The sequence below is a fragment of the Alligator sinensis genome, unplaced genomic scaffold, assembly GCF_000455745.1.
Source record: "Alligator sinensis unplaced genomic scaffold, ASM45574v1 scaffold201_1, whole genome shotgun sequence".
Taxonomy (NCBI): Eukaryota; Metazoa; Chordata; order Crocodylia; family Alligatoridae; genus Alligator; species Alligator sinensis.
Window position 1 is genome coordinate 661,297 of NW_005842661.1, and position 11,161 is coordinate 672,457.

The window sequence follows — 11,161 nt, forward strand, 5'->3', positions numbered from 1 at the left end:
TAAGCACAAACATAGGAGTCCTCCCCCTGCCCTTTCCCCTCCACTGGAGGTGATTAGCTCCACAGGCTTGTCTTGGCCATCAGACAACATTTTCCTCAACTATATTTTGTCTCGTGACTCCTAATTAATTTTTTGCCAGACCCACTCTTAGTAATTTGCTTTCTGGGAGGGGGTTTAACTCTTGAAGCACATGTAGGTATAACTGCATCATCCTACAGCCAAGCCAGATGCATTTGGCTCCTGGGACCTTCCCTCCTCACTCTCTCTGACCTCCAAATCCTGCTGGGGTTTTTCTCGTGAATGGAGAGGATGGAGGGGCCTAGATCTGAGCTGATCATCCTTGCTCAATCTCCCTTAGCAGACAGAGGGGATCTGTTCCCACTTTCCTAGGCGTGTGAGGCCAGTACCATGATGGCTGCCACATTGCTCCCATCTCCCCTCAGGCCCATTACAGCATCCCTACATCTCAGCCTCTCCCTCCCTCTCCCTCCCTGTCTGTTCATGCTCATGGGGTTCCTAACAGGAAACAGCATTTTTTTTCCAGCAAGGGCTCCTGCTTCCCCACCCCCAGCCCCAGCCTTGTCCAGCTGCCTCTTGGTGTGCTCTGGCCTGTAGACTGCCCCTGTGCCCCTTCCCAAGTCACAGTGCCTACAGGGGCTCTTGCCAGCTACTCATGTGTCTCCAGGCTGGGGCAGGATTTTCTGATCACTCGGCCTCATGCTGACCCTGACCCTCTTGGTGCTGGGTAGTGCTTTCCCATTGGAGCACCCGGGTCTCACTGCATCTCCTTTGCAGGTGGCTGGGGAGCAAAAGTACCACCCAGAATGCTTCAGTTGCCTCAACTGCCGGGCCTTCATTGGAGATGGTGATACCTATGCACTCGTAGAGCGCTCCAAACTGTACTGGTATGTGAGAGCCTCTCCACTGGGCATGGCCACCTTGGGCCAGGTCCTGTATGAGACCTGGGAGTGGGAATACAGGTTAGCAGCCAGGACTCCAGGGTCCACAGTGTAAGCTGGCCAGTGGGTGGATCCATCCTGGCAGGGTGTACTTGGCCACGCTGTGAAGGGCCGCCCTGCCTTCAGTTCCCTGGGTTCCAGCAAACCCCCCAGGGATACAGTTTGGAGTAGTACTCAGTGCAGCCTGATAGCGCTCCTTGGCCCATGACAGCAACAGGACAGAGGCCCCTGCACCCCCCCGTGTCACCTGGTAATGGGGCTCTCAGCCTGTGTGACTCAGATCTCCCCATCTGCTAATGGTTCTTGGTACATTCCCAGACAGCAAAATAGTGTCCCAGAGCATAGAGGCACCTGCTCCCCACCCCACCCCGCATCTGCCCTAGGAAGGACCCATGCCCCTGTGGGCCAGCCAGGGCTCTAGTTAGCCTGGGGCCAGCTACGAAGTAAATGGAGAACAAATTCCTTATGGCTTCTTTCTCCCCTCCCCCAACTGTGTCTCTGTCTTACTTCCCCATGCCTCTCCCTGCTCTCTTGCTGTCCCTTTCTCCTTCTGCCCATCCCTCACTCTCATTACTTCTCTGATGCCCCCTCCAAGTGGGCACTGTTATTACCAGATGGTGGTGACCCCGGTGATTGAGCAGATCCTGCCAGAGTCGCCAGGTTCCCGGATCCCACATACCGTCACACTGGTGTCCATCCCCGCCTGCACTGATGGGAAACGAGGCTTCTCTGTGTCCATTGACCAGCACTGCAACTCCCAGGGCTGTGGCACGGAGCACTCGCACACTGTCCGGGTCCGAGAGTACGTACCTGTGGTGGGTGTGGCTGGGGGAGGGCAATCCCCAGGGGCAGTGGGCACTGACCTGCCCTGGCTACAGTGGGAGGCCTGCAGCCAGAAGTTTTCGCCATCTGTACTTGGGGATCCTGCTAATCTGAGCACAGCTCTGCAGCACTGGCGACGGGGAACTCTTGCCCCTGTACAGAGCTTGGTCTCTTATGAGCAACAGTGAGCTCCCTGTCGTGGGGACTTCATGTGATGGACCCAGTTCCTGAAGAGTCACGGGCCAGTTGAGGACCCTGAGGAATCCCCCCTCACTACTGAGAACAAAGAGGAATCTGTCTGCTGTTGAGAGGCATGAGGGGAGGTGGCCCCAGGCTCTCTGGAGGGGTGGCCCCAGCATCCTCTCCATGCTGCTTGACTAACAGGGTCCTTGGTTACTGAACCCACTACCTGGGGGCAGCCTGAGCCCCTAGGACACCTTATTCAGATATCAGGGCAGGCAAGGGGGCACTGCTGGGCGCAGCCCAAGCCTCTGTTATTTAGGTGGGTGGTGGGACAGGGCACTGGGCTGCTGCTTCCTCAGGGGGGGCTGTTTGATGGGGACACTGGAGAACCTTGTGGTGAAGCTGTGTGAATCAGTGTCACTTGTGCATGGGGCCAGCAGGTTCTAATGACCCTGTATGTCCTCTGCACCCAGAGTGGATCCCGACTGCATCAGCCCTGACATGAAGAACTCCATCCACATTGGGGACCGGATCCTGGAGATTAACGGCACCCCCATCCGGCATGTTCCACTGGATGAGGTACTTGACCCCCCACAACCAGCTGCCCCCCACCTGTGGAACCAGGGCAAGGCACAGCTACAGGGTTCTGGGGTGGATGCTGCTGCTTGATGACGTAAGCCTGTCCCCTTTGTGCCTTACAGATAGACCTGCTGATCCAGGAAACCAGCCGCCTCCTCCAGCTGACCATAGAACATGACCCCCATGAAGCCATGGCCCGAGAGTCTGTGCTGGAAAGCAGCTCCCTCTCTGACCTGCACAGCCCCCTGCGCTCTCCTGCCCGGACACCCTGTGGGGAGGCCAGTGCCGTGTGCCACAGGACAGTCATGTAAGGGCAGAGTTCACTAGCATCCCCCACATCCACACCTGCTGGAGAGGAGGGGAGGGGTGAGGTAGGGGTGAGCCCATGTTGGGAAGGGGGTCCCTGCCCAGCCTGAGGACTCCCAGTGGTGCATGGTGCTCTGCCCTGCTGACTTTTCCTGCATTCATGTGGCAGGAGGAGCTGCAGCACAGACAAATCCCCATGCTCCAGCTCCATGGGCTCCCCTGCTTCCCAGCGCAAGGATATCAGCCGTTCTGAGTCGCTGCGCATCGTCTCCCGTACCCATCGCATTTTCCGGCCCTCAGACCTGATCCATGGCGAGGTGCTGGGGAAGGGCTGCTTCGGACAGGCTATCAAGGTATTGCCATGCCCTGCAAGTCCACGGTTCTGGGGAAAGATCTTATGCCTCCATGAGCCAGCATATACGTTAGTCCCCTTCCTATCTCTCTCACATGGGGCAGGAACTTCACTCCTCAGAGACATCTCCCCTCCCTGTACCAGCTGACCCCAAGAAGGCAGGTATGATCCCCCTCAGGCCCCCTCAAAGCCTCTTCTACCCTAGGACTGACCAAGGCCCTGGCTTCTCACTACACATCCCTCTGTCCTTCATTCTGCAAACTTTAACATCCCCAGTATAATGGTTGCTTCAGTCTCACTGAGGGTGGGATCTGCCAGGTGCTGCCCCTGCCCAGCTTGTGCTACACAGAGCATCAGGTTGAACCACACCTTGTCATGCATCCACAGATGCATCATGAGCAGGTCTAAGGAGGTGATCCTCCCCCTCTATGCAGCACTGGTCAGGCCGCAGTTGGAGTACTGCGTCCAGTTCTGGGCACCGCACTTCAGGAGGATATGGACAGCATTGAGAGGGTCCAGAGGAGGGCCACCCGCATGATCAGGGGGCAGCAGGGCAGGCCCTACGAGGAGAGGCTGAGAGACCTGAACCTGTTCAGCCTCCACAAGAGAAGGCTGAGGGGGGATCTAGTGGCCTGTTACAAACTAGTCAGAGGGGACCAGCAGGCATTGGGGGAGTCCCTGTTCCCCCGAGCACTACCAGGAGTGACTAGAAATGGTCACAAGCTGGGAGAGGGTAGATTCAGACTAGACATCAGGAGGCAGTACTTCACTGTCAGGGCGGCTAGGATCTGGAACCAACTTCCAAGTGAAGTGGTGCTGGCGCTCCTATCCTGGGGGTCTTTAAGAGGAGGTTAGACAAATACCTCACTGGGGTCGTTTGACCCCAGTACTTTTTCCTGCCATGGCAGGGAGTCGGACTTGAGGATCTGCTCAGGTCCCTCCCGACCCTATCAACTATGAAACTATGATTTGCTCTGAGGCTTAGAGGAGCTCAAGGCAGCAAGGAGCCTTTTGTGTGTGGCTGCCACCCCAACTCCTGCCCCCTCCCCCAGGTGACACACCGTGAGACAGGAGAGGTGATGGTCATGAAGGAGCTGATCCGCTTTGATGAGGAAACTCAGAGGGCATTCCTCAAGGAGGTGAGTTGGCTCTGCTCACTGTCACTGATGGCTGCACTGGGGAGTTGTAGGGCCCTGGTCTGCCCAAGGCCTTCCCTAATCTCTGTGTCTGCCCAAACACCATGTTATCCCTGTCACTGATCCTGGCCCAGCACAGATTCTGCCCCTCATTTCAACAAGGGGCCCCAGCCTTGTGGGAGCTGGGCAGGCTTTTCCTAGCGTGTGGATGCAGCTCTGGGTACATGGCACCTGTATGGGTTCCTGGCAGTATTGCAGTGAGATATGCAGGGTCTGGTTCTCAGCAGGGCAGGGCAGTGCTGTGCTATTCACTGACAACCCCATTTCAGTTGCAAACGGAGTGAGCACTAGTGTGGCTCTTGGGGCTCTACAGAGATTGGTTCTTGGCCCAAGGGAAGGAACATTTTTTGCAGTGCCCTGGAAGGAGACAAAATCTTTGCTGGTTAAGTTGGCAGATAATCCAGGGCAAGGGGAAATGGAAATGTTGGAGGGTACAGGGCAGAGTGATCCAGATCACTTGGTCAGCTGGGGGCAGACACACAGTGTATGCTACCCTTTGATCAAGTGTACGGGTCTCCATCTGGAAACAGAGATCACGGGCCACACCCACAGGAGGAGCCTCTGTCCTGGGAGGCTATGACTGAAGAAAACTGAGGGGTTCTGGTGGATAATCAGCTGTACGCAAGCTCCCATTGCAGTGCTGTGGCCAAAAGACTGGGTGCAAGCCAAGAGTGAGTTAAGTTAACCATTGGGAATGCTTATAAAGGGTGGTGGTGAGTACTCTATCATGAGCAGTTTTTGAACCAAAGCTGGAGTTGTTTTTGAGAGACCCTTTCTGGAGCAGACAGGGGTCAGCTCAGGGCAGTGCTGGAGCCTGCTCTCAGGTAGATGTCCAATTGATGGCAGTAGCTTCTGTTGGCCTTTGAGAATGAATGAAGGAAAATGCTGTTCTGGGCCCTGCAGGTAAAGGTGATGCGGTGCCTAGAGCACCCCAATGTGCTGAAGTTCATTGGAGTGCTGTACAAGGACAAGAGGTTGAATTTCATCACAGAATACATCAAAGGGGGGACCCTACGAGGCATCATCAAGAGCATGGTGAGCAGTGGGCTGCCCAGGCTGGAGCCCCTTCATGCCAGCCTGCCACTTACGGGCTTGAGGCATAAGCCTTGAGCAGAGTAATTTTGATTCCCAATGGACCATGCATGACTGGGTGGGAAGGGTGGCTGATACTGCCAAGTGGATTGGGCTGTGTGCATTTTCCATGGGGCCTGGGACTCTGGGTGCAGCACTGTCAAAGATACTGCCCCTGGGACTGCTGCTTATGCACAGAGTGTGAGACACTGTCCCTAAAAAGATGTAGCCAAACACTTACAGACAGGCAGTGGCTGTGACCCATGGCCAAAGTGCTTCAGGGGGGCAGGGCAGGATGGGAGTCAATCACCTCTTCCTTCCTTCTCACTGATGGACTTTTCTGTCTGCAGGAGAGCCAGTACCCATGGAGCCAGCGTGTTAGCTTTGCCAAGGACATTGCAGCTGGGATGGTGAGTGTTGGGCTCAGCAGCAGGGTGTCAAGTGACCAGTCAGCTGAGGCTGCTGTGCAAGGGTTTGCTTTACACACATGTACATAGCTCCAGAAGGACACAGGAAACTAAATGCAAATATACAAGGGAGGAGGATGCATACTGGAGTGTCGTAGGGTGCTCTGGGCCAGTGTACACTTAGGGAGGCTTTGAGTGAGGAAGGGCATTATGTGTATGCAAGCAAGGGGCTTTAGGTGAATCCAGGGGTGCTGCTGCTTATATGCACTTGGGAGCAGTGGGCCAGTGGGGCCATTGCTGTGTGTGCACATGGGAGGCTCTGTGTGAATGTACATGAAAGCCTTGCAATGCTTGTACATGTAGGGTGGGGAGCATTGCTGTGGGCAGGCTTTATATTACTGAATGTACATACCACTCCCATGACACCAGTAGCTGTGAGCAGGTACCTCTCTGACCTTGGTCTTTACTGTCTGTAGGCCTACCTGCATGCAATGAATATTATCCATCGTGACCTCAACTCTCACAACTGCCTTGTGCGGGAGGTAAGTGTCACTCTCCTCTCTGTCCCTGCTTATATCAGCATAGGACCCTCAGTTGTGGTCTGGGAGCAGAGGGGCTGCCAGCCATCATGGCTAACATGGCTCAGCATGGTGTCCGTCAGAGACTTCTCCCAGCCTGGGCACTACATAGCTGTCTCACCACAACATGCCCTGAGCAGCTGCTATCTCAGCATTTCCCCCTGACTAGTCTCCCTGCTAGCCCAATCTGTGTCTCTCCCACCCAGAACAAGAGTGTGGTGGTGGCTGATTTCGGGCTATCCAGGCTCATGGTAGATGAGAAGAACCCACCGGACCAGCTCAAGAGCCTAAAGAAACCAGACCGGAAGAAGCGCTACACAGTGGTAGGGAACCCCTACTGGATGGCCCCAGAGATGATCAATGGTGAGTGGAGTGGGTGGGACCCTGGGACATCCAGTGAAGTCAGCAAAAGTTAGTTTGTCTTGCACCAGGAGAGGAGGAGCCAGGGGCACCTTTGGGCTTGTCTACATGGGCACTGTTTATGCCCCGTTGGCCTGTGCCTGCTGACTTGCTCCCAATCCAGAAGCACATTGCTGAGGCCCTGTGGAGTATTTTTCAGGCCTCTGGAGGCTGAGGGCTCAAGAGCAGGTAGAAAGAAAAGCCTGGCATGGCTTTTTTGATGTGGTTATGGTATGGTGTGTGTCAGTGGGCAGGGCCATTCCAGGTGGGCGCTAATCGAGGCAACTGCCCCGGGACCTACGCTTTGGGGGGCCCCGTGGAGCTGGGCGGAGCAGCAATGGTGTGGAGCCACCCCCCCCACCCCCGGCCAATGCCGCCACCACTGATGGCGGCAGCAGCTTCTTCAGGTCCGGGGCCCGTGGGATCAGAGCAGGAGCAGGGTCTTGCATGGGCTGATTTGCCCTGGGCCCTGCACCCTGCTCAGGTTAGCTCTGTCAGTGGGTCCAGGTAGGTGGGCTGTGGGTACAGTGGCTTGAGCTTCTGCCCTCATGCTGGGACCCATTGCTTCTATGGTATAGACAAGGCCTCAGAGGCTCAGGGATCCTGTCATATGCATACACAGAGGAGCAGCACCAAGTACCCTGTAGCAGAGGTCTGGGTATGAGATGGGAGGAGACCGACCAGGGCGTGGGGGGTATAGAGGCAGGATGCTCTGACCTTCCTCTTCTCCCCACAGGCAGAAGCTATGATGAGAAGGTGGACATCTTTTCTTTTGGCATCCTCCTGTGTGAGGTAAGTGCCCTCCCCAGGGCTCAGTGTTATATGAGTGCCAGGGTCTCAAGAATCCTGCTTCCCTGGGGGATGCTCCTGCTTGGGAGCCCAGTAGCTGAAATGCTACAACACCGTAGGTCTCCTTGCTCTGATCCTAAGCCCTGTGCTCCTGCTCCCTCCCAGATCATCGGCCGAGTCAGCGCTGACCCTGACTACCTGCCCCGGACCATGGACTTTGGTCTCAATGTACGAGGGTTCTTGGACCGGTACTGCCCCCCTACATGCCCACCCAGCTTCTTCCCCATTGCTGTGCGCTGCTGTGACCTGGATCCTGAGAAGAGGTGAGCAGTAGACACAGGGCTGCCTTGCAGGAGGACAGGCCTCAGGACAGGGAAGGCAAGGAGCTCAGATCTATTTCTGGTCCCTGAAGGGGAACATTCTTCCCACTGGGAGCACAGGAGAGCCTGGGCTGTGGGATCTCTAGCCCCAGGGTGGGTAAGGGAGGGTCTGATGTGGATGCCCAGGGTACTTCCACTAGGTTGCGAAGATCCCTGCTTCTGCTTAGGGTGCTGCAGCCTGACTGTGGGTAAAATCTGACCTCATGAGGTGTGGAGAGGCATGTGAGATCAGGTCATGCTGAGCTGGGGGTGGGATCTGTCCTCTTGGGCTGTGAGGCAGGGTGTGATGTCAGGCTGAGCTGTAACTTGACCTCTAACCTTACAGACAGTAAGGCAGTGTGACTCTGAGGTGGAGTCTGACACGCTCCCCCATGCTGGACTGTAGCAACCTATGTCTCTCCCCACCCAGGCCCTCCTTCAGCAAACTGGAGCAATGGCTGGAGACACTGCACATGCACCTGGAGATCCGCCTGCCATTGAGCTCGCAGCTGGAGCAGCTGGAAAGGGCCTTCTGGGAGACGCACCGGCGAGGCGAGGGTGGGCTGCCAATGCACCCTGAGGTCCCTGACTGAGCACTGGGCAGTTGCTCATGTAAATAGTTCGCACCGAGCCCCGGCACAGGAAGGGGTGCTCACTACATGCTCCCACAGTGCCCAGGGCCTTGCACTCCCAGTGCATGGTGAATACAGCCATGGAGGACAAGTGCTACATCCTGCCCAGCATCCGCTGCCCCACAGCAAAATCTCTGGGGTACCTCGGGGGTCAGCAGATGGCCAAGCCCTCCCCTATCTGCTAGGGCAGTTTTGTTGCTTCCCTTCCCATGCTTACAATTGGCCCCTGGGGGGAGCTGGCTCTCCCTGCTTCCTCACCCATTGAGCACTTCCTCCAGCACTGTGCCCCCCTGCTGGGACCCCCTCGCAGTTTCCAAGCTCCTTGCCCTTGGAGGGGAGCTGCTTGAGCTTCATAGAGCCACCTACAGCCTGCGGACAGCCCTAGCTGTAAATAGTCCCTGTGCATAACCCTTCCCCATGCTGTACCCTGTGCTCCGCATGCTGGGAGTGAGGTAGCAGTCATGCTGCCCATACCACAGGACCTGCAGGAGCTAGGGCACTGCCTGCAGCCCCCTCTGCCACTTGCTTTGTGACCGCACAAGCCACCCACCTGCATCCTTTGCACGCTCCACAAAGCGCAAGGAGGGGGATGTGCTCCCACTCTGGGCAGAGCCCCAGCATCTGTCACTAGGGGGTGCTGGTCCTGGCTCTGTGCCTGCTGGGAGCCCCGTGGGTTCCCCTTGTACAGACCCTCATCCTATTGAAGTGGTGCCTTGGGTTTATGTGAACTTGCACTGCAAAACAAAAGAGTTCTCTCATTGTCAGTGTGGGGTGGTCCATGTTGATGAGTGCTGTGCAGACTTGTGCAGGGAGGTTGTAATGGGGACCATGGGCCTGTCTGGGTAGGGAGGGGAGTGCATATCACAGGGCACATCTGAGTGTGTCTGATGGTGCAGGGCAGTGCAATGTCTGTCACAGCATCGGTGCCAGTCTCTTGCGGGGAGCAGGGGGAGGGGTGAGAGAGAGAGATGGTGGGTTTGTAATGGTGTTTGTCTGCGTATGTGATGGTGTTTGTCTGTCTTTTTCTCTGAGCCTATGAGTTCTTATGTGTGTCCCTGTCCTTCATGATGGTATGTGTCAGTGCATGTGAGATCCCAGGCATTTGCCCTCCTGGCCTATGTCCATTCATCCTAGTGAATGACTGCCCCAGTGCCCCTCACCCCCCACCCCCTCCACCTTGGTGATAGGGCCACACTACCTCTCTTTTTGAGCCCTTTGAGGGTCTCGTGTGTTCATCCCTTCTTGCCCACTCCTCCTTCAGGTTCACAGCAGCCCCTGTTCAGGGCAGATGCCTAGGCCTGTCTTCAGTTCCATTCAACTCCACTTTGGCCTGAGCCCAGCCAGTGCATCCCAGGCAGGGATGTTGGCCCTCCAGGAGATTGCACTGCAGAGCAATGGGTCCTCCCCTGTGTGGGCTCCAGGCTTCCTGGGTCTGATCCAATGACTGCCAAGTCAGGATGCTACCTCTGGCATGGGCCCTTGCTCCTGAAATGCCTGATCACTGGCACTGAGCAAGAGTGGGCATCTCAGGACATATGTAGGGGTCATTGTGTGTGCAAGTCACACATGCCTGGTGTGTTGATGTCTGGGGGTGCGTGTGAGAGAGAGCACGGTTCCCTGTCCCTGCACACATTCTGGGCTGGCACAGGTGTGTCTTGTTCCTGGGGTTGAAGCTGCATTTCTCTGTGGGTGTCTCTTGCAGGCCACATGGCTTCTGCTTCCTGCACATGTTCATGTGCCTGCTAGCACATGTCCCACTGCAGTCTGCGTGTATGTATGTGTGGGTATAATTTTTCCCCCCTCCCCCTGCCCAAGTCTGTCCTGTTGTAAATCCAGACCTCTGGGTTTACTGAACCAAGAGAAGGGGTGTGGGAACCCACTGCTTTCATTTTTTTTTCCCCATGGACTACAAAGGCTCTGTCAGGTGACCATTGACCCGGGTGTGTTAGCGCCTGTGCCCAGTGCTCGTGTGCAGGGGTCTCTATGGGTGAGCACTGGCAGAGGGGTTCTGGTCTGGAGGGGTGTGTTCCCAGTCACCCCCGCTTGTCTGTTTTTGCAGTGTGGTGCTTTTCATGCTACTTTTATTCAGGTTAATTTTCTGTAATATGTTTAAAGAAAAGAGTTTGTATTATTTTTTCATACGGTTGCCATGGCAATTTGGAGTTTGCCATTTGTCACTCTGCCTCAGTTCTGCTTACAGGAAGTATTAAAACTGTGAAGCATCTCTGCGCACTTTGACCTGGAAGTAAAAACTGATGACCTCTCTGGAGGCGGGAAGGAGAACTCAGACTGTGATGTAACTGAAATCATGACTCAATAAATCCAGTCCTTCCCCACTCCACCTCCTTGTGTCCTGTTTGGGAAGCGCTTACCCAACACAGCTGAGCACTGCCACCTCATGCTTACTGTTAAGCAGCATCAGTTTTCATAATGTCCCATTTTCATGTCCGGGAGTCACAGGCAGGAGGGTCTGGCCCCCTTGGAGATACCTGGTATGGTATGGACTATTCAAGAGACCCCTCATTCCTG

The 11,161-nt window shown here is 55.8% G+C and overlaps 1 protein-coding gene across 4 annotated transcripts in view; it reads left to right on the forward strand.

Moving 5' to 3' along the window:
• Positions 1-11,070, forward strand: part of LIMK1 (LIM domain kinase 1) — a 31,866-nt gene extending 20,796 nt beyond the window's left edge. For 2 of the 4 annotated variants that reach the window (XM_025215695.1, XM_025215696.1), the window contains exons 4-16: positions 796-905; positions 1,555-1,761; positions 2,438-2,543; positions 2,666-2,850; positions 3,019-3,202; positions 4,254-4,340; positions 5,301-5,432; positions 5,819-5,878; positions 6,352-6,417; positions 6,660-6,816; positions 7,589-7,644; positions 7,807-7,964; positions 8,431-11,070. In XM_025215695.1, coding sequence (XP_025071480.1) covers positions 796-905; positions 1,555-1,761; positions 2,438-2,543; positions 2,666-2,850; positions 3,019-3,202; positions 4,254-4,340; positions 5,301-5,432; positions 5,819-5,878; positions 6,352-6,417; positions 6,660-6,816; positions 7,589-7,644; positions 7,807-7,964; positions 8,431-8,593 — 1,671 coding nt within the window. In that variant the 3' untranslated portion in view covers positions 8,594-11,070. The remainder of the gene's footprint in view (positions 1-795; positions 906-1,554; positions 1,762-2,437; positions 2,544-2,665; positions 2,851-3,018; positions 3,203-4,253; positions 4,341-5,300; positions 5,433-5,818; positions 5,879-6,351; positions 6,418-6,659; positions 6,817-7,588; positions 7,645-7,806; positions 7,965-8,430) is intronic. The other 2 variants (XM_025215698.1, XM_025215697.1) reach the window with 1 other exon arrangement.
• The last annotated feature ends 91 nt before the right edge of the window (positions 11,071-11,161 follow it).